The 24482-nt window shown below is 34.4% G+C and overlaps 1 protein-coding gene across 16 annotated transcripts in view; it reads left to right on the forward strand.

Moving 5' to 3' along the window:
* The window catches only part of LOC126827704 (multiple epidermal growth factor-like domains protein 6), a 196546-nt gene extending 179234 nt beyond the window's left edge, over positions 1–17312 (forward strand). For 12 of the 16 annotated variants that reach the window (XM_050557169.2, XM_050557173.2, XM_050557180.2 and 9 more), the window contains 8 exons: positions 800–910; positions 1222–1236; positions 2485–2742; positions 3091–3345; positions 3513–3641; positions 4284–4409; positions 5304–5438; positions 12827–17312. In XM_050557169.2, the coding sequence (XP_050413126.2) occupies positions 800–910; positions 1222–1236; positions 2485–2742; positions 3091–3345; positions 3513–3641; positions 4284–4409; positions 5304–5438; positions 12827–12885 (1088 nt within the window). In that variant the 3' untranslated portion in view covers positions 12886–17312. Of the gene's footprint in view, positions 1–799; positions 911–1221; positions 1237–2484; positions 2743–3090; positions 3346–3512; positions 3642–4283; positions 4410–5303; positions 5439–6117; positions 6136–8799; positions 8835–12826 lie in introns of all 16 variants that reach the window. The other 4 variants (XM_050557170.2, XM_050557174.2, XM_050557171.2 and 1 more) reach the window with 4 other exon arrangements.
* The last annotated feature ends 7170 nt before the right edge of the window (positions 17313–24482 follow it).

Here is a 24482-nt window from a genome sequence, read left to right on the forward strand (position 1 = left end):
AAATATCAAATGTACCGATATATGGATATTTCTATAGTATTAGACAACTTTAAATTCACAATCTTATTCTTATGATCTAAATAAATGATCATCGCTTCATGCTACAATTATTTCATATCATGTATTATAAAGCTTTTTCAATTTTTCTATGCAAGACTGACTTATTTGATGAGTATTACACATCAAATACCCAGAAAAAAGGTAACTTTTCTACACACTACTTGAATGGTGCAAGTACAGGCAGTTATTTTGGTCAGAAAGGAAATAATTAGAAAAAAAAATAATTTGATAATTTGAACGCATTAATGTTATGAATATTCTGCATGTAAGTCAGTCTTAGCATTCACCTAGAGAAAATTTACAAGTATTATTAGATTTGCTTATTAATAAGCTTTTATTTTGTCTTTTATTGTATTAAAATTAAGCCAGTTTATCAAATAAAATTGACAAATAAAGTAAAAAGAGCCGATATCTTTAATTTGAAGACTTTCCATTGTTATTCTGCTGTGGAAAGGTACTTGTATCACTTACAATTTTGAAATTTAACATCTTAGTGCCAAAACCTCTACAATATACCTATTCTGAAACTAGCCACTCCATGGTCTGAAACCTAACCATTTGGATTCTGAAAAATTGCCAGTTGTGGACACTAAAGCTTCTTACCATTTTGCTTTTCACTTCGATTTAAGTTTTCTGGCATTAAAGTGTTGCATTAGTCTTCAGTTAATGCATTTTAAAAATTGGCTTGATTTTATTTACTTTTAACCATGCTTTTCTTTAATCTGCCTCTTGCATGCAGCAAGGAGAAAGGGTAGAAAAGGGAGAAAAGGGAGGAAGGGTAAAGGAAAAGGAAAAGGAAAATGGAGGAAAAAGCCCAAAGATAAAACAGGCTTCAAAAAGCTACAAGCAGGTAACTGTCTATAGAGATCATAATCGATACCTTTATATGTGAAACTAAATGTAATGTTTCTCAAAGTTCTTATTGATCATTTTAATTTGACTTCAATGGGGCAATTAAAGATCCCTTGACATTTGAAACTGGAGGATGTAGTGCCACTGTCCAGTCAAAATTTAACTCCTGGCCCCCTGCATTGTGAATACACATCTTCATTACCCAATCGGTGCAGAAATTAAAATATTAAACCAAATTCATTTTCAATTAAGGAAAATTCATATTTTATGTAGGACAACAAATATTTAATTTGATTTTTAATTGACAAGCATCCTGGGTTTTGGGTAGGTATTGTGTGAATCATCAGATGAATATTATTATACTGATTTTATCTGCATTTTATTTGACTGTTCTGTGTTTTTGTCACTAAATATATGTACACTTTCATATAATTTCTATTAAACTTAAGATATTGCTGTGTGAATTTATGAATTGGAAAAATATTTTGTATAAGTGTCTATATATTAACTTAATGTATGGCATGTTTTTGTCTTATGTCAATCATTCCTATAAAAAAAAATAATGTGTATTTTTTTCTTAAAATGAATATTCCATATTCATTCACATTAACAATAATAATATTCTCCAAAAATAAATATACTTTGTTCATTTGTGTACAAGATTTTATCGGGTAAAAGACAGATGGTGTTGTAGGGAAATAACATCTGTTCTCGTTGTTCTCAGCTAGATGGCAAGGGCTATAGGTAGTCTGATATCAAGCTCTCCCTAAACAACTTGTGCCTTAAACTATGTCATGTCAAGCTCTTGTTAAACTACATGTGCTTTAAACCAAGCAAATATCAATCTCACAATGTGCTATAGACTGTAAATACCAAGCTCACCTTAAGAAATGTGTGCCTTATGCTATGTAAATATCAAGCTCTCATTAAAAAACATAAGAATTAAACCATGCAAATATCAAGCTCCCATTAAGAAACATGTGCCTTAAACCGTGCAAATATTATTTAACAAAAGCACTAAAGAAATGTCTTTTGAAATAAAAGTTTGATGTGTTTTGCTTTCTGTCTTGTAAATGTTCTGATTGGTTGTTAATATCAGAAATGTCTGAATGTTCAGTATTGCACAAAATCTGTTTTATTGCACTTGCACACAGAATTATTCTTTATTACATAAATATGAATAGTAAATTATCTAAAATTAAAAATTCTAGATGAAATAAGTTGATATTAAGGCTGTGTGTGGTCTACAACTAAGTCCTGTTTCATTGTATAAATGTTGCCTCCAAGAAGTTCTGTACAAAAGTAATTTTGAATGCTATATATTTTTGGTATGCTTCTCAGGTGAAGTCGACACATTAATTTGTCAGATTGTTTTCATGGACTTGAGAGTTGTGATACCTTTAGGATTATGGTACCACTATTGATCCATTATTGATCCATTTTTTCTAAAATACATTTTGTTTTATAAATAAATACAATTGTTAAGCCTGATTATAGATATCTTGGTTAACAATGAGATTTATAAAAGATGTAAATGGAATTGAAATTTAAGAAAAATTAAATGATCTTCAGGTTGTAAAGAAGGTGAATATGGACCCAACTGTGATCAACTATGTCTGTGTGAGAATGGTGGAGAGTGTGACATGTTAACTGGTCTGTGTACATGTCCACCTGGATATGTGGGACCCACTTGTAGTCAGCGTTGTCCAGAGAACAGATATGGAGAGGATTGTTTAGGTTTCTGTATGTGTGAAAATGGTGCTCGATGTAATAAGAAAAGTGGAAGATGTAAATGTCGACCAGGATTTACAGGCAAGAGGTGTCATGAAGGTACAGACTATTTTATTAATCTTAGTTTAAGAAGATTCTTTCTCATGGGTCTGAAACAGTTTAAGGGGTTCTTTTCTGCATAAAATTTCCTTTCACTACCGTGAGAAGTTTCTTTATTGCTATGCATCACCACTAACTGTAAAAAGAGCAACAGAAATCTTTTTTTTATCCAGTATTATTAAATTACATAAACAATATCTATAAAATAAGTTATTTTAATTTAAGAAACATAGGTTACAAATGTAAATATCTGTCAGTGGATGCCAGAAACAGCTTTTATCTTCCAATGCACAATAAGAGTTATTACGATTATGCATAATATTTATAGTATGTTTCATCTTCTTATAGAATGTGAGGATGGTAAATATGGTGCTGATTGCAAAGAAGTCTGTGACTGTAAAAACGGTCGCTGTGATAAAGTATCTGGTGCCTGTAACTGTAATATGGGATGGATGGGATCAGCATGTGACACACCTTGTCCAGCTAATCGCTATGGACCTGGTTGTAATCATACATGTATGTGCCAGAATGGTGGAGAATGCGATTCAATTACTGGGTGTTGTCATTGTCAAAATGGATTTTATGGTCACACGTGTGAAATGGGTAAGAGTAGATACTGCATATTTTATCTGTAAAAAGTGTGTGCTGTATGTTTTAAGAATATTGTATAATTGTATTACATTTTTACTCAAGTAGTTTTTATAGTCGAAAGGAAATGAAAGTTTCTAACCAGTGATAGAAGTTAAATGGATTGGTTTTTTTTATATCAGAATGTCCTGAAGGAACCCATGGTCCATACTGTAGTGAAATGTGTGATTGTGTTAATGGGGCTACCTGTGATGCTAGATTAGGTCAGTGTCGATGTCCTACAGGTTTTACAGGTGACAGTTGTAAAAAACGTAAGTACTCATACTTAATACGAAGTCATGGTGGCTCAGTGAGTAAGACGTTGGCTCACTAAGCCGGAGATCACGTGATCAATCCTTGCATTGGTCGAGAAAGTTCATCTGGATTTTCCTGGTGGCTTCCTTTTGTCAGTGGCGCAGGAGGTTTTTTTAATTGTTCTATTTTAATGGCTGTAGTAAATGAATAATCAATTCATCAAAATGATGTTTTTGTTACTATTGAATCTGCATGAGGGCCGTGTTTGAATTCTTAACTAGAATGTCTTGAGTTTGAATCCCCTTGTCTGCTGACAAGAAACTTCGGATTTTCAAAACTGGTTCCCAAAAATTATTCTCTCTAGCATAGAAAAATGTAACCATATTTATGAAGTATTTTGTTGATGAGACAATTACACTTCATTCCATTTCTTTCACTTTGCATGGAGATGGAAGAACAGTACAATGTATTGAACAATCTTCAAGGGTTACACTTATTGGCCACCAAGCAGTTCAACTCTATAATGTTGAAATTGTTTTGTCTAATTTACTAGACCTTCAGATCAAACAAGTAGAAAGGGATGCGGCTCACAACAAGAGTTTATTTGTATAGCCTTATTGATACACCATTCTTTTTTTTTTTATTTCATTAATATTTAGGTTGTCCGAGTGGTCAGCATGGTATAAATTGTTTATTACAATGTGACTGTGGAGATGCTGAATGTCACCATGTTACTGGGGAATGTTTATGTCCCCCAGGTAAATTTGGATCAAGATGTGAAGACTGTAAGTTATGATTTAAATATCTACTTTGGATAATAGGAGTATGATAGATCTAATTGTATTAATTAATCTGGAAATAATTGTATTTTCACTTTAAACACTGAAGACCATATAGTGGTGTTGCTATACTAATCGCAAATTATGCCTTCTCTTTCTAGAAAACCTAATAGTTAACAGTTGTAAATATGTTTAATAGCATGTCTTTTCTTATGATTATGGCTATCCTAGAGGTCGCGGGTTCACTCCTGATGTTGGCAGAGAAAGTTCATCAGATTTTCAAGCGTGGTTTCCCCTTTTCATTGGTGCAGGACGTAGAGTCTGACAAGGACAGCTGTCTAGTCGTTTGGATGGGACAGAAAACCGAGGCCCCGTGTACACATTGACTTGCATGTAAATGATCCCTTGGCAGTTGGAATTCAATATAAGAGTAGGCTGTATTGCCGCTATCCGGGCAAAATGTCCATCATAGCACACTGTATGGTGTATGCCCGTCTTCATTATCCCAGTCGGAGCAGAACACTAGGACATTAAACACCATTTCATTTCTTATGAATATGGAAAAAAGTTTGTTTCTTCATACCATACATAGTCAATCTGACTACAGCTTTTATTACATATAGATCTTGCATGCTGTCGAAATTGCAACAACTTTTTATTTAATCTGAATATCTGAACTGATGAACTCCCAGAATTCTTGATATATCATGTAAAGCTTAACTATACAGACTATTGGCCATACCTTTTCATCGAGATGCGCTGTCTTCATTCGCCCAGTCGGAGCAGACCAGTAGGACTTTAAACCCTATTTCATTTCTTTTCATCAAGATTCTACTGTTAGTTTCAGAATGACGTTAAATAGTTAGATATGATAACTTTTCATCCTGTTGTTGTTTTCAGCTTGTCCTGAAGGAAAGTATGGTCCAAACTGTGAATATTTCTGTGATTGTGATAATAATGGTGTTTGTGATCCAATCTCTGGGATGTGTACTTGTGAAAAAGGTTGGATTGGTGCAACCTGTCAAACAGTTCAAAGTATGTATGAGACCATGAATTAAACTTTTGCAACATTAATTGGATAACATAATTGTTCTTTCACTAATTCCTAAGTTTAATGCAACAGTTTTGTTTATATCATAATCTAAACCAAATTATATATATTTCACTAATTGGATAAAAATAATTGTTTTTTCACTAATTTCTAGCTTGAGATTAACACAATAGTTTTGTTATTATCATGATCCAAACCAAATTATTTAGCTTCACTAACTTTTAAATATTTCATTGGTTTTGCTGTATTTTAGATTTTTCTAATTTCAAAATATTCCACAAATTGCTAACTTTTTGACAATATCGAACTAAACTTGCTTGGTTGATACATGTACTTTCTTGGGGCACATATTTTTGAGCTTTTTTTCCCTGTGGATGTCAAATTTGGCATAACAAGTGATAATGTCATTTACATGTTCAGCGACAGTGTTTTAACAAAAGCTTCTTGTCAAAAAAAATCTCTTATCAGTGTCCAATGAAACTACCTTAAATTTGGAAATTCTCCCCTGCCATCTACAGTGTATATGCTATCTAAAAGGTACTATTACCTATGGTTTTTCATGCAACATTTGATTTCTCAAGCTATGAGGGGGTTAGAAATTATAGATTTCATTCTTGATATTATATTTATTTGTGTAAGAACTTGTGTTGACACATATTTTAGGTAGAATGTCCCGTGTCGGTAGGTGTATGAACAGGGATGTGGTATATGAATGATAAAAGAATGTAAAGACGAATGTTGGGCTGATTGTTTTCTTGCTTTCTAGATCTCTCTTACATCCTGATAACTCAATAAACCAAGATCTTGAAATGTTCTCAATCAAACCTAGGAATTGAAATAGAATTATTTCTCTACTTTGATGTGTTAAAAAGATGAAATACTTTAAGGAATATTTTGAGCGAGGAGCAAGGCAAAAAAACCCAAAAAAAACGGCGTCAATGTAAAGAACAAGGTGGCCTTTTATTGACAGATTTTTCAGTAAAATATATTATATCTCAGACACTTAAATTTTTTTGGGGGGGGGATGATCTGGTCCCCCTAATCCGATCCCCTACCCATTTCCTTAAATCCACCTTTGTACATGTTGAATCTTAAATAATTTTCCCTTCTATCGACAGATTTTTAGTAAAAAAAAGAAAAGCCTCCAATGGATCTGCCCTTGCACATGTTCAATTCAAAGTAAATTCATAGAATTGACTGAAACATTTCATAACTTGGGCAATTTGACAAAATTTTATGATATTATCTATAGCTTCTGGATTTAATGAAGAGCCATTGATTGTTTCATGCTACGGTACTGAGATTGTTAGTAGTTTGTAATTATTATAATGGCTGCAGATTGTTTTCAGAAGCTATGAATAATATCACAGTAATATTTAATTTCTCAGGATAACCTTCTTTATAGGTATGGAACTCTGTAAAATCTCTACTCTCAACTATCTTCAAACTTTAAACTCTGAACTATTGCTTTAGTTGATTCTCTCACTCTTGGCTGAACTCAGAACTTCTAGTTAGAAAAATGAATGAGTTAATAGAATATATACTGGTAGACCTTTTATTTTTGTTTTAATTTGTAGCTCTGAATAATATATTTTATAACTTAGTCTGTTAATGCAGATGCTTGAATTCAAAATCAATCTTTCTTTGAGCACACTATTTCTTTATTATGGTGATTGTACAGAAGCATTACAGAAAACAGGTTAGGGAATAACTCTTGTACAACAAATCTTTGTTCCTTGAACGTCAAAGTTCATCAGAGAAAAAAAAAAACCACATATTTTAACAAAAATGTGAAATCCAAAAGGTGATTTCATCAAATCAATTATCTATACCTGAAAAAAAAGTTCTATATTGGATCGGTACATGTCCTTCTGCTCATATTCCAGTCTATATTTCTATGAGTAGAAGGACTAAAATTAAGTCACAGCTTTTTTATTGATGGAAAGTTACGACTACTCACAGAGAACTGCAGAAATCGGTAACGTTGAAATTTACCTGTGACAGGTATCATTGACATTCAGGATTGTGTTATACTTATGGAAAGGATATGTTGACATAATTCCTTGCATTTTTAAAAAAAAATTATGAAGCTTTTCTTGTGACCTTTAAATGTTAAATATTCAACATGAGTAGGTGATTTTGGTTTGGATATAACCATGAAAAGATAAATATTGTTGAAAACATGCAAATAACAATCAACAGCTTATACATGCTTATACAAACCCACAACATAAAGTGTTAGCTATGTGAAAATTCCTGATAAATAAAAAAACAGTATCATTTGATTAAGAATGAATAAGCATACAATCACAGAACCACTTCACTCATTATACGTTTTCTTGGATAATTTCAATCAAAAGTGGAGATTGTGTAAGAATATGATCATGATATAATAGGGTATACATATAATGACTGGGTTCAAGTCAATAGTCTGTAATAAAATGAGGTTCTACTCCCAAAGTTACAGCACAAAATATGAACTGTAGCCTATAGAAATGATATTTTAAATACTGGGTTGACAAAAGGATTTCTTCCTTCATCGGGAGACATGTACAACGTGAGTGTCAATAATTTGTTACTCGCTCTATCCAGGTACAAATGTAGGGTTTAGCTAGAAGACATGTCTGTTTCTGCTGGCAAGACATGAAATCAATTGGGGTTTAATTCACTTCCTAGTTGTGTATAACAGAGCTAAGACTCCCTCACACACAAGGTTAGTTCATATGGGATGTCTGCTTTGAAGGATCGAAATCGAATCTCAACCTACGCATGTCTGTTATGTGATTAACTTTTGTAGTTGGCGCATGTTCACATGACATAACCGATTACTGAATCAGATTTTTTCAGAATTTTATTGCATGAATCGGATTCATCATAATATTTTCAGAACATTCAGAATTTTTTTATGAAAAAGCATAAAAATAATTATTATTTAGAATATTTTCATTTTAACTTAACAATTTATCTCTAAATTTTTGAAATTAGAGAGTAGAATGCTGATTTTAATCTATTGACTAAAAACAAAAGCATGGATAACACCCTAGCCTATTCACTAGCCTTAATTTCATCAAATTGAATTTTATTTCTGTTGAAAGGAAATGTAATGATTTGCTTCTTAAAATATTGTAAAAATTTATTTTATCGGCAAAAATAAAAATTAAAAACATCAATAAATACTTTAAAAAAATACATCGTTAGACTACCTTGAACATTGCAGAAAATTGATACACTTTATGAAATTTTTAATAAAATCGTTATCATACCTTGAACATTGCAAAAAATTGATACATTTTATGAAATGTTTAATATTATTTTTGCTTTCATAATTTTGATTTTTCTCTAAAGCTAAGAGTATGTCTGAATCCAGTACATAAAACATAGTAAGTACAAATTATATTTCTGGATGCTGACAGTCGGTGGTCTCAGTTTTTAATCAGTCATAGAAGTCTGAAGCGAAATTAAGTAAGATGCACCTTAAGGTGGTTGGCATAGAGTTACAGGATTTGGGTTACGGTTAAAATGATAATTAGATTGTGGATAATAGTTTATTCTGTCCAGAGTTACAAAGGTTTGAATGATACTAAGGATTAATTCACTTTTCAATTAATAATGAACTAGTTATTAAAACTGAATTGATTTATAATAGCATATTTAGTAGCCATTTCATTGTTTTATCAATCAGCTTTTTCATACATCAGCAGCTGGCTATTTGCAGACGACTTAACAGGCATTATATAAGAGCTAACTCTGCCCATTGTAGGTCTTTCTTTGAGACTTAAATGTTATATGAATTATTAATAAGACATTTATTACCATTAGACCATAATCAACTCTCGATGCCATTGGATCCCTCTGATTTTAAGTAGATTAGAATGGTTTGGCCATTTAATGATTTAATTAAGAAATGGAGAAGTCAGACTCAAACAAGAATGACCAGTACGATAGTTACGATCAATACGAACATCTTGTCAAAACTACAACCATTGATAACTTTGCTCAAATAAAGTAATTTGAATGAAATTTTCAATTTATTCATTTTACATTATCTATTTTTGAAATATTATAATTACATAATGCCCCTTTTTGATCCCTGTTATAGAATCAAATAGAAATCTATAAAGTCAGTTTCATAAACAAGCGGTATAACAAGAGTTTGTTAACCATATGAATTGCTTGAAAAAGAAGTGATTTAAGATTTTATTCATTGCCTCAGATAAATGAGAAGTAAAAGTTAGAAATCAACCAAGTTACAGGCCTTGTTTCTTGAAAAGTAGTATGCCTTTATTAGTCTATTATGTTTAAATTTATATTCATATAAGTGAGATAATCGAAGATGCATTCACGAAAGTATTTATATGATAGTTATTTTCAATAAAAGTATGGCAAATTTGGTATAAATGGAAAGTATTAGAAAAATATCAGATTCCCCGAAAAACACCCATGAGGCAGACACTGGGCAAAAATGTCAGGGTATCACTAACTGGTAACCCAAAGGTTTATTTAGGGAGCAGTTGTTATTTCTTGATTGAATGGTTAGGCGCTATGCAATTAAACGTCTGAAAAGGAAGTTGACAGACGATAATTCAAGAATTCACTTAGTCTTCAATATGTATGGCAAATGGAGAGTAAGTAATGACATATACGTTCTGAAAATGGGCCCTATGTGAATCAGTTCCATAACAAACATGGCTTCTAAAAATAGATTTTTTATATCATAGGGTATTTCCTACGCGAATACAATGTTTTTAGAGGTATTTGAAGCAAATTTTTGATAGATTAATTGGTTTGAATATTTTTTTATCCGATTTTGACGAAATTTGAAATATTGGTTTATCTCATAAAGATCTTGGTTCCTTTCGATATTGGCATGGAACTTCATGGATTATGGCCCTTGATTGTACGGAAAATCACGTTTATAGCTTGTGTGCATTCTGAAGGTCACAATTTTCATCCGATTTTATTGTAGTATGTTTTTAACCCAAGGATTTGGGTTCCTTTTGATACTCGCACGTATCGAACCGTGACAGAGGTGACAATTTTTATCCAATTTTAAAAACCGTTCAAATATATCACTGTTACACACTAATGATGATTGATGTCACCATTTTTTGTCTGATTTTGATGAAACTTAAAATATATGTTTATATCCCAAATATCTTGGTTCCTTTCGATATTTGCGCATATCGGACCATAACTTCCTGTATTGCAGCCCCTGATTGTTTTTAGTTTGTGGATCCTCTAGAGGTTACAATTTTTATCCAATTTAAAAAAAAGACATATCACTGTATGTCAGTTCAGTTCGAGTTTCGTTAAAATTGGACCGAAACTGCTCAACAAAATGGCAGCTCCCCAAATGCAAATAGTGTAAAAGTATGTAATACCAAGGTTGTGGTCACTCTAAGGGTTACAATTTTTATTCGATTTTGATGAAATATATATATCTGGGTTCCTTTCGATACTTGCGCGTATTGGATCGTAACCATTTTGTAACCAGGCCATTTGCACTACAATAGTATGACTTGGTGATGAAAACATTCCATTCTTTTAGCTGAAAAGGCATGTTTTTATTTTTCGACATAACTTAAGGTGGGACCAAAGCTGATATCTGAGAAAATTAAATAAAAATGGACATGGTACAGTCTTTTGTTTGTTACCTTTTCTATTTACGGACTGAGTAAAATGATTTATTTATTCCTGAATTAGATTATCTCCTTTATATGAATATAAACATAATCATAGACTAAAGGCATAAAAAAATAACCACAGGATAATGTTGTTTTTGAACAGATTCTTCATTTTACAATTGTTACCCCAATACCGCATTGTTGAGGTTATATTAATATAAATTGTTTTGTCATCGTCTGGAACCATTTCTATCCTTATGTAGTAATAGATAGTATTAATGTTCTCTGACATGGTGTATAAAGTTTTACTTTTCTGAACCAAACAGTCTGTCATTGAGTCGACTGGCGTGGTTTCGAATCCCTTGTTGTACCTGGCAAAGAGTAGGTCGCCTGTCCAACCTCATGGGTTTTCTCTGGGGCCTCCGGTTTCCTCCCACTGCTAAAGACCCTTACGCGCAAGCGAATTATGTAAATAAAATTAAAAACCATATGTTAGTCCCAAAATGACCTAGTTTGTGTCGAGTGGACGTTAAACCCCATTTCTCTCTCTCTCTCTGGACCAAACAGGCTAATGAAGCTGAACATACACCATGAAGTGTGCTATGGGAGAAATATTGCATGGATGATGGCACTACATATTACTGCAGTTTCAAATTCCAACTGTCAAGGATTCTTACATGCACACTAACATTTACATGCAGCCTCTGTTTTTTGTCCCACCCAAATGGCTAGACACTGACAATAAGAAACCACACTGCAAAATTTTGAGGTACTTTCTTGGCCATACTCACTGAATAACCGTGGCTTCCAAGCATATCGGAAAACAATAAAACCAATGACATACAGGGTTGTTTGATGAAGGTAATGAAATAGATCTTCATTTATGTTCTAGAATGTGCCCAGAAAAATGTCCTAGTAGTTGTGTCATGTACACTGATCTCTTGCCATTGCTGCATATATTCAAGAGTTTGTATGAGGTAATAATTGCAATATACTTGGGTTAAGTATTTGTGCAGTTGTGTGAAAGTCGAGAATGAGTTGGAATGATAAATACCATCAACTGAAACATTGTGTAATGACAAGTTGATTAAAGCAGCATGCATTATTCTTTCTGTGTTTCTAATTAAATAGCCCATTCTATTTATGCATTTCCACTCTATAAATTATAAAATATATAACATACATAGAACGTTTTGAGATTGTAATCAATAAAAAGAATCGAACCCAGACCTACTGCACCAATATGCATAGACTATGACAGACCGAGGCTCTATCAACTGAAATATATTCGTATAGTTATAAACTAAAGGATGGTTCAATAGCCAGTGTAGTTTGTATGTCTGGCATAGACATGATCACTATGTGGAAAGGGGCTGATAACTTCTTAATGCTGTTAGCTGTTTTGTCATAATAACACTGTCTACTCCAGACACAAGAACTACATTAGCTATGTATTGAACAATACATTTTATGGATGTAGATATAGTGATGTATAAAATACCAACAATTAATAGCAAAAAGCTGAATCTTGAAACTATATTATATATTGAATCATCTCACCACAGCTGCACAAGCAAATGTTGACACCCCATTCCCCTTTCCTAAAAGACATTGCTCACTATCCGGCAATTATTATGCTGCTGATCTTGTTGGATTCATAGTAAACTCCAAGGTAGGTGAAATTGAACATCATTAAAATTCACTGCAGAGTCTATCATTACTAATAATTTATCTTTGAATTATTTCAGTTCCATCTGGTCCGAGACGAGGAGATGTTCCATGGGCAGTAAACTACAGTCGTAAATAAATTCTAGCATGTGTGGGACATTGTGCAACAAAATCAAGATCATGAACATTTTAAAAGTGCAGTGAGATAGTGATTGATCTCTGTTAAACTTTTTGAAAAAAAAACATGGTGACTTGTGACATTTCATGTGTATATATGTTTATTATATCAATTTCTGCCAAATGCTAGTGTTCAAACTATATGTGTCATTGTAGTTATCTAACAAGATACTTAATTCGTAAAGTGTTCTTAGAAACCAGATATTTTTGTAAGGCGGTAATCAACCTGAATTGAGGAAGATGTATAATAGAATACAAGTATATGGTAGCCAAGAAATTGAATGCTGTAAATATGTCTTTAACAGAACAGTATTTTGAAGGAATTGATTCAACGGAACAGCGTTTCAGATTTATTTGTAAGGGATTTACTGAGCGAACTTTGGATTTTTGAATTCTGTTCACTTGCTGAAACAAAAGAAATCAATCCATGCCTTGTTGGAGAAGGAGACAGGATTACTACCAGCTCAAGTCTGTTTATTGTGAACACTTATGCTATATAATAAAAGATGGACACTAGTTCTAGCACTGTTGAATTTCGTAGTAGATAATTAATTTGAAACTGTTATTGTTTATCATAGTTTAGAGATTATAGAAATCAGGGACTCTCCTTGCAACTTATTAAGACTTTATCAAATTTTATCTGGGAGTATAGATACAAACAGATTTTGTGTATTTATGTAGTCTGTTCTAGAATAAGAGCCGATTTCACATAGCGTCTGTCTAATTTAGCCAAATTCAAATCTTTTAACTAATTTTAAATATTAATAGATACAAATTAATGGAAATGTTCTGTTAATTTTATGCACGTTGAAACTTTAAAGTTAGGCAATGTAAAATCGCCTCTTAATCTTTTTTCGTAAATATTATTTATTAATAACCATTTTAAAATATGATATTATTGTTTGAATGAAAAGTAAATGATAAATTTAATTGACCCATATGCTGGGTTGAAATCCAAAGAGTAATTCTTAAATGATATTATTTAATATTATCACTTTTAATATATGTTTAAATATGTAGCATGTATTAATTCTTTGTACATTATTGTTTTTGTCTGTGTTCTATTGTGTACATGATATGTACATACTAGAGATCATGCATGCCAAATGAATCATATCTTTCGCCAGTATATCATGATATTTTAATGTTGTAGAGTAAACTGAATGTAGTTTCTTTATTATTGTATGTTCTGTGAAAAATTTAATAAATGCAGTCAGCATTGGTATAAAATACAAAATTGATAACTATTTGAACTTCACAGTCAAATGACAATTGACATAGGGTGATTAAGAATTAGTCAACATACCTTGAATTTTGCCCATAATGTTTCACAACTCGTAACTTATTTGGGCTATAGTCTTACATATTAATATTTAGGAATGTAACTGTATAATTTTAATCAATGTATGGATTGAAATTAAATTTTGTATTCTACTTTAAAATATAACTTAGGTTGGCAAATTAATAGGACAATGATGGCAAATTTCCAGGACAATACACACACATGTACCCTATCTGGTTTAAATACAATTTAGATGTGAAAACTAATTTAATGCAAAGCTCTTAGTTATTTATAGAATAATTGATTTATCTTGGTGGTTATTAAGTAGTTTGCATTAATTATTGTTTATAGTGTTTCATTTTGTATATTTTATTTCATCAGCTGTATTTATATTCATTCATTTTATGTACAGTTTTTGTTGATAATGTGAAAATGTTCATGATCATTATCAGGTATTTGTTTTGTTTATATATCTACCTTATTTTGAATACACAAATAAATACAATGTGGTTTAATTTTATCGAATATAAATCAGTGAACAGATTAATGTACTCCCTGAGTTTAGTGCTCAGAACTGACCATTTTGGTCAATGACCCAATCCCAAATAAATTTTATTCATAGTATTCATGCATAAAATAGAAATTATAGCCGTTTTGTATTTAGTGGAGATGTCATGTGACAGTATAGTCGATTTCAAAGTACTTTTCGAGTTGGTTAAATGTGCCAAATAGCTGTAAACAATTCTTATGGCTGGACATAGTTGAAAAAAACATGTGATCATCCAATCAAATCGCACCTAGAGGTGATTTGGCAATTTGTCGTAATAGTGTCGGAAATCGGTATCGATAAATTTGTTGATTAGGGTAATCAATTTGAATTTGATGGATGTTAAGGATAAAAATTTAATTGAATGCAAATCACTTGGGCTAATCAGTGGTTGATAAAAACGCCTTTAACATGTTATATCGTTCTGCTATATATTAGAAATTTTTTTTACAACCACCCACCAAATTAATCCAAATGTCATAAGATACCACAGAGTGAGTATGTGGACTACCTAAATGCTGGAATTCTACATTCATTTCATTTAGGTTTGAAAAATCAGGAAAAATACATTCAAAGCAGGGCTGTATTTAGCGAGGGGTGCAGGGGGTACATTGCACCCCCACATAAATAAGGTGCCCCAAGAAATTGCACCCCCTCCACCCCATCCAAAAAAACAAAAATTATTAAACAAACTTTCAATTATAAAATAATACACTTGATTATGATCACACAGTGATGCTCTTAAGGCACTGATCAGTCGATCGGTTTTAAGGGCGCCCACACGGTTTTAAGGGCGCCCACACGCCAATGGGTTCGTTTGCCCTGATCGAAACTTTCTTATATCACATACGTGGAGGCTATGGCGCCCCACCACTCTGCTGCACCCCCACTTTTAAAATCCTACATACGGCCCTGATTCAAAGCTCAAATCTTTTGTTTCAGAATCTTGTTATTTTATTTAATAAAAGTGTAATAAAACAGTTGTTTATGGTTTTGTTGGTCAAGATGAATTCGTTTATGTATGAAATTTCCACATAACAATATATATTGTGTAGTGTTAAATGCAATGTTCGGATGACATAAAATACAAATTTTAATAATTGTTATGGATATATGGGTACATGTTTTTCGCAATCAAGATTCGTATTAGAATCAACAAATGCATTTAAATAAGACATTGCAACTAATAACCTCTTCGTTGTATTATACACACACTCAAATTTAATTGTGGTCATCTGCCTGTGTCGGTTCCTCAACAAACTAATATGAACACACTATGTACAATTCAGGGTTCTTATCGGATTTTATTTTGCAGATTCCTAGGAAATGTCTGTCCACTAGGTCCTCGAAAACCCTACTGAAAATTCAGTATATTTCAATCTCAAATTTTCCTGTTTAAAATCTTGTGAAATGGGAAGGAGGGACATTTTTAAAACTCAGCAAGATCCTTAATATGAAATGAAATGGCCATCAAATTTACAAAATTGTGAATGCTGATTGGGGAGTTTTGTAATATATAAAGTCTGTGAATGTAGTACAGGGCAAAAGTCCAGGTGAATATATTGACTACTCATCAAATTATTTTACTTGAAATTTATAGGTAGAAGGGGCCCCTTGGCTACTGGTGGGTGCAAAAAAGCCCCCTTCTCTGTTTGGGGTTGCCCCTTATCTCGCAATATTGATATTTAGACTAATTACCTCAAACCTATTTTACTCCCAGGAATTAATATATATTCCAAGTCTTATCTTACCTCCCAAAGCTATATTCAACACAGTCACCACCCAACATCATCCCACTGCTATATATGTAGTTAAGATAAACCACATTCATTCTTCTACGAAACTCAGTTAACGGTCTATAAAATATTTTTAGAAAATACATGTATTAGTAGGCCTACTTTGAATAAATACTGTAAATTTGAAGAGTATCTTTGTGATGAAGGTTACTTTATGATTGAATTCAGAAATGAAAAGATTTACATTACAATGGAAAATAACATGTTAATTCAGATTGCTAAATCTAGCTTAGAAAGTTCTGTAAATTTAACTATTTTAATATTGTCATAAAATCTTTATGAATGTGGGCATAATGTAATGTCAAGTACTGAAAATATTAAAATGTGAATCAGATATCAGTTGTATATTTAGCTTATGTGTATTATTGATATGTGCTTCAGTAAGTACAGTTACGTCCAATGTCAATTTTGAAATAATAAATGTTACTTTGTTTAGTTCTGATATTTTTTTGTAAATAATATAAATGTATATTAATTCAGCATAATACAATTGTTATGTGATGGTCAATTTAATATGATCGTGTAATTTTAGCAAGCTTTACATAATGATTTATGCAACCGATCCGACGAACAAAGGTTTTTAAGTTCCTGCATTTAATTCACAAAGCTTATTTTACATGTATGTTCATTTTTTAGCAAAAGACAATTTCTGTGAATTTTTTGTTACTTATTTTATATATATCTTGTTAAATCGATCTGTATCTACTAATAATAAATATTAGTCAATTTTAAAGATATACAAAATAAATTGTCTTTTAAATCTATGGTCTTTAATTATTTAAAAGTTTACTGCCGTGTGGCCCGTCGTTCAGACAATTTGAAACACGATTAGATACGAAGTAGTGTGCCTTTCCAACGTTGTATCAGGGGATGAAAAAACGAGATCCTTTGCCAGTTGGAAAATCGAAATAAGAGTATGCCGTTGTCCAGATAAAATATACCACCTAATAGTCATGTACACGGTCTTCTTTGGCCCAGTTGGTACTGACGAGTAAGAGAGAGAGAGAGAAATGGGGTTTAACGTCCACTCGACACAAACTAGGTCATTTCGGGAGTAACATGTTTTTAAAAAAAAAAATTATTTCAATAATTCGCTTGCGCGTAGGGGTCTTTAGCAGTGGGATGAAACCGGAGGACCCGGAGAAAACCCACGAGGTTGGACAGGCGACCCTACTCCTTGTCACGTACAACCAGGGAATCGAAACCCCGCCCGTTGACTCAATGACAAACCGTATGATAAAGCACGCGCGTGCGAACCATTCGGCCATCCACCCTCCCCCCCCCCCCCTGACGAGTAAGACGCAAGTCCATTATTTCCTCTTTATACGCCCACATGGAAATGTGGTCGTATTGCCGTCGCCCCCTGTCCGTCCGTCGGTGCGTCGTAAGCACTTTCTAGTGAACACTCTACCGACTACATGGCCCTTAAATTGTTTCACTTATTAAACCTTGTAACCGCGCCAACAACAAACAAGAGCATCGCTAACGCAGCAATATACGTCCACATTCCTGTTTTGTTTGATATGGTCCAGTTTGCATTGAGGGTCTGTGAAATAAAACTGGGTTGTAGGACTGCTATCAGTTTAACACTTCGTTCACATTAACAGAACACAATTTTTATTTTAAAACAATCGATGTCTTTATTCTAAAAGCATGACGTTTCGAATAGGTATGCAAAGTTTCAAAAGGATCTGTTAAGAATTGCGGTCTGTAGGCAAAACACAGGACACACAAACGTTAGGCGTGGCTCTGTCCCAAGGGGTCGAGCATGCACCAAAAATAATAATAGAGGTCGGCCTTAGGATTAAGGAATAAGTATAAAAAGTAGCCTTAGGCTATAAGGAATAAGTATAAAAAAGTTTTCAAGATGATCGATTAAGAAATGCGGTCTGCAAGTGACACACAGACATAAAAAAAGAAAGTGGGCGTAGCTCTGCCCCTGGGTGTTGGGTATTCACCACTAATAATAGGGATGTTCCTTAGGATAGAAGGAATATGTATGCTAGGTTTCAAGGTGATACGATAAGAAATGCGATCTGTAGATGACAAACAAATAAATAAATATAAGGGATGGGCGTGGCTCTGCCCCTGGCGGTCGGGCATGCACCAAAAACAATAGGGATCATCGTTAGGGTATAAGCAATTCATATGAAATTTTTTCAAGACGATTGATTAAGAATTGTGGCCTGTAGGTGACACACAGACATAAAAAGAAAAGAAAATGGGCGTGGCTCTGCCCCTGGGGGTAAAAAAACAATAGGGATGATCGTTAGGGTATAAGCAATTCATATGAAAAAATTTCAAGACGATTGATTAAGAATTGTGGCCTGTAGGCGACACACAGACATAAAAAAGAAAATGGGCGTGGCTTTGCCCCTGGGGGTTGGGCATGCACCCAAAACGATAGGGATGTTCCTTAGGGTACAAAGAATAAGTATGCAAAGTTTCAAGATGATACGTTAAGAAATGTGGCCTGTAGACGACAAACAAACAAATACAAAAAATGGGCGTGGCTCTGCCCCGGGGAGGCTTGCATGCACCAAAAACAATAGGGATCATCCTTAGGGTATAAGGAATAAGTATGTAAAGTTGATACGTTAAGAAATGCGGTCTGTAGATGACAAACAAATAAATAAATATAAGGAATGGGCGTGGTTCTGCCTCTGGGGGTCGGGCATGCACCAAAAACAATAGGGATCATACTTAGGGTATAAGCAATTCATATGAAAATTTTTCAAGACGATTGATTAAGAATTGTGGCCTATAGGCGACACACAGACATAAAAAGAAAAGAAAATGGACGTGGGTCTGCCCCTGGGGTCGGGCATGCACCCCAAACGATAGGGATGTTCCTTGGGGTACAAAGAATAAGTATACATAGTTTCAAGATGATACGTTAAGAAATGCGGTCTGTAGATGACAAACAAATAAATAAATATAAGGAATTGGCGTGGCTCTGCCCCTGGGGGTCGGGCATGCACCAAAAACAATAGGGATCATACTTAGGGTATAAGCAATTCATATGAAAAATTTTCAAGACGATTGATTAAGAATTGTGGCCTATAGGCGACACACAGACATACAAAGAAAAGAAAGTGGGCGTGGCTCTGCCCCTTGGGGTCGGGCATGCACCCCAAACGATAGGGATGTTCCTTAGGGTACAAAGAATAAGTATGCATAGTTTCAAGATTATTAGTTAAGAAATGTGGCCTGTAGACGACAAACAAACAAATACTAGAAATGGGCGTGGCTCTGCCCCGGGGGGTCGGGCATGCACCAAAAACAATAGGGATCTTCCTTGGGGTATAAGGAATAAGTATACCAAGTTTGAAGAAAATCCATGAAGAATTGCGCCCTGTAGGCGAACCACAGACACACACACACACACACACACACACACACACATACACACATACACACACACACACACACAGACAGGGGCGACGGCATAATACGTTCACATTATGAATGTGGACGTATAAAAAGTCTGAAGATGATTTTCTTTCAAGTTGAACTGATTTTCTTTAAACAAGGACAACTTTGCGATGAAAATTCTGCACACTCTTCGAACGACGCAGTTCTGAGAACTTCTTTCTAAAAGCGGCGATTTTTCCTAATAAGTAGTCGCATCGCAATTGTATCGGTGTAGGTACATATCACTTACCGTCATATAGCCGATGCTAGATGTAGAGTATCGGAAATGCCGAGGTTTGCCTAGTGATCTTCCCCTAGTCGTGAGGGTGATCTGTTAGCAGGGGCGTCATAATTTGAATAGCCTGGAACATGGGCGCAGATCCCGGTGGGGACACCGGGACGCGTCCCTACCAATATTTTTAGTGGTAGGGACATGATATACTGTGTACCCACCATTTATTTCCGTTATTTTCGATGTTTGGCTTACTGTTTATTTTCTGAAATTGAAATCATTCCAGAGCTTTTATTGACATTTCAAAAAGTGTAGAGTTGGTCCCAGGCACTTAAGGCCAGGGTCCTTAAGTTGTACAGCTGCACCCGGTGACCGATTTTTATTTAATAGGGAATAAGTGATAATTCATATTATAACAGTAAATAATTGTTTTTATCTGGTATACTGGATGATAAATCACCAGTTTGTTTGTATATCAGGGGAACCCTTCATTGCTAGATTTGCGGCCATACTAAATAAACGTATTTTTAAGGACAGATTTATATCTCTCTCTGTGGAATATAGGCAATTAAATCTAAAAATTAAGACTCGAACCCTCTATTTTTTTTTAGTACAGTAAGCTAAGCCAAGAATCGTGTACTCATTATCACAAGTGAAATTTTTTTTGCTGTTTTGAAGATGGTTTAGAAATTTAGGAAATTTATCGGAAAAGACATTTTTTTAAACTTGTCATGGGCCGTCCAGAAAGAAGACAAAGGGAAAAGAAACGGGCATAGTGGATATAAGTGTACTGTTCTTTAGTTTTAAATATATTAAACACTTTATTGAATTTTTTTTCGATTAAAAAATTGCTCTCTGAACTATTTTGTTATTGGTAAAAACTCCCCAGAATCGCTGAGAATGAATATTTAGACATCATTTTGTAACAAAAATTACAAAAATTGTAAAAGCCCCCCCCCCCACCAACCTCTAGCAGCTCACGCCAACGGCGTGCGGTTATATTTCGTATCATTTTGCCAGAAAATGATGCTGAAAAAACCCACAGAGTGCGTTTTAGAGCGTCTAGTTTAAAAAAAAACCAATAGTCCCCACCACTAATTTTTGGCGATCTGTGCCCCTGGCTTGGAAAATCTATTCATCTACACCCGGCACTGTACTTAAAAAAATTGCAAAAGCCCCCCCCCCCCCACCAACCTCTAGCAGCTCACGCCAACGGCGTGCGGTTATATTTCGTATCATTTTGCCAGAAAATGATGCTGAAAATACCCACAGAGTGCGTTTTAGAGCGTCTAGTTTAAAAAAAAACCAATAGTCCCCACCACTAATTTTTGGCGATCTGTGCCCCTGGCTTGGAAATTCTATTCATCTACACCCGGCACTGTACTTAGTCACAGCTTAACCCTGGAAAAACATATTGTTCCGAATAAATCAAATTTTACAACCACAGAACCCCATGGAAAAAAAACAACAATTGTTGAACATTGGTGGTTCACAAAGAGCTTTAGCCTCAAATCTTTTACAGATATTATAGTAGAAATAATTGATGGGAGAACTTATATAGGCCCTTGTCTGTTGTTAAATCCTATTCAATTTATCGAATAAATTGTTTAAACTAAATACTGTTATCAATAATTATGGATACTTTCTATAAAGGGAGATAACACCTTGTACCGTTAATGTATTTCCAGAATTCCGTATATTCCCTTGTCCTTTATGTTTTCGGCATTTATTGTTTTGATTAAATCGAAATTTATAAGACTCACAAAGTCAACATTAAGAACAGAAATGTTCAAGTTTAATATATCAGTGGGTGTTATCCGTATTACTTTGCCATTCAACAAATGAATCATAGATTTTTGTCGTGGATTGATCTTGCTGGCTGACAATTTAAGTACATCCGAATTGTATGGTTCCATGTTGTTAAGGGGTGGGCTTCTTGGGGCGCCGATGGAGCTTCTGAGGGCGCCAATGTACCTACACTTGACAGTCCACGGCGAACGGTACCGGAATCGGGTTAGAGTGCGACTTGTTTGAATTTTTTTTTTTTTTTGAAGATTATCACCCCGTTTTGGGCGCCCAATTCATTCGTGGGCGCGTGGGCGCCTAATCAATCTCACTCGGCATTATTGGCGCCCCATCAATCATGCCGTTTAATCTCACTCGGTATTATGCATTATGTGCGACCCGACAATCATATATTGTCATTATAAGGCGCCCCACCAATCATGTCACTATGGGCGCCCCTCCGGGATAAGGTACCCCACAGATCAAACCGTTTTGGGCGCCCCATCAATCAAGTTGTGGTGTTAATCGTGTGAGTCATTATGAGGCCCCTCACCATTTGGGGGCGCCTCATATATAGCATGATTGGCGAGGCGCCCATAAAACCAAGTGACATAATGATATGGACATGTTGGTTGTTGGCTTCGTATTGTGTCCAATGGGGGCAGCGATTTTTTCCAGGGGTGGGCAGCTGCCCCCTTGCACCCCCCCAGCTAGCTATGGAACTGATAGCATAGACGTGCGGGCCCGAAGGTTGTTGATGGGGGGGGGGGGGGGTGCAGACCTGAAATACCAGAAAAAAAAAACGAAATCTGGGGATTTGCCCAAGAAAGTTTGGAAAACTTGTTGGCCGCAAACGCGTTTTCTTTCTATTCCATTCCGTAAATACATAGACTTCTATGTGGTCCAATATATCTTACCTTAAGTGGCTGACCTGTATTCCAAACAACTCATTTAGTCCATGGAGCCGCCACCGGTCGTCGCGGTTTATGGGGAAAATTTTGAAAATTTACCCAATCTGATTAAAACACAGATCCTATTTCGTTTCGTTTTTTAAAAGTTCAAACACGCCTATGTTGAATACTCTATTTTTTCAGCTGTTGATGGGGTGGGGGCGTGCAGACCTGAAATGCCAGAAAAAAAACGAAATCTGGGGACTTGCCCAAGAAAGTTTGGAAAACTTGTTGTCCGCAAACGCGTTTTCTTTCTATTCCATTCCGTGAATACATAGACTTCTATGTGGTCCAATATATCTTAACTTAAGTGGCTGACCTGTATTCCAAACAAATCGTTTAGTCCATGGATCCGCCACCGGTCGCCGCGGTTTATGGGGAAAATTTTGAAAATTTACCCTATCTGATTAAAACACAGATCCTATTTCGTTTCGTTTTTTAAAGTTCAAACACGCCTATGTTGAATACTCTATTTTTTCAGCTGTTGATGGGGTGGGGGCGTGCAGACCTGAAATGCCAGAAAAAAAACGAAATCTGGGGACTTGCCCAAGAAAGTTTGGAAAACTTGTTGTCCGCAAACGCGTTTTCTTTCTATTCCATTCCGTGAATACATAGACTTCTATGTGGTCCAATATATCTTAACTTAAGTGGCTGACCTGTATTCCAAACAACTCGTTTAGTCCATGGATCCGCCACCGGTCGCCGCGGTTTATGGGGAAAATTTTGAAAATTTACCCTATCTGATTAAAACACAGATCCTATTTCGTTTCGTTTTTTAAAGTTCAAACACGCCTATGTTGTATACTCTATTTTTTTCAGCTCCCACAGACCTCGTACGCCTATGTTGGATACTCCATATTTTCAGCTAAACAGATATATGCAAACAGAGTATATAAAGGACTATTACAATGCGTAAATTATCCGAAGCATGTCCCTCGGGAATTTTTTGATGGTTTTGAATAAACAGATTCGATTTGTTTGCAGTCAAAACGCCTTAACTCCTGTCATACTTATGTGCGTAGGCGGTTATAAGATTGTTATTAATATTATAAACATAGAGAAAACTAATTCCAATTGTCATGAGATGCCTGAGAGCTGAGATTCATCTTTTAAGAAGAGCTAGACTAATTTGTTAAAATAGTTAGGCATTTTTGTGAACAGGTAAGTCTGGACTTTTACAATTTAAGTCGATTTGACTGCTATACGAAATCATTTCGTGCAAAACTATATCACAAATTAACTTTTGCTGGATGATTTCTGAATTTGCTAATGTATCGATATGTCTCCTTTAATAATTCTATATTTCGTTATTTCATTTATATTTACGGAATAACAATTAAATACATATTTCGTTTTTTCCATTTAAATTTACCAAATTACTATGAAATTCTTTTTTTTAAAGTTGTTTTCAAATCATGTAGCGTTTATCACCTAAAGGATTTACACAGAAACGACGTTGATTATAATATTTTACTTTATAAATAAAAAGTGATGTCAGATTAGTAAGTTTATCAATGGGTCTATCTTTCGATCCTTTTATTTTAATAAAATAT

Source organism: Patella vulgata, chromosome 7 (genome assembly GCF_932274485.2).
Source record: "Patella vulgata chromosome 7, xgPatVulg1.2, whole genome shotgun sequence".
Taxonomy (NCBI): Eukaryota; Metazoa; Mollusca; class Gastropoda; family Patellidae; genus Patella; species Patella vulgata.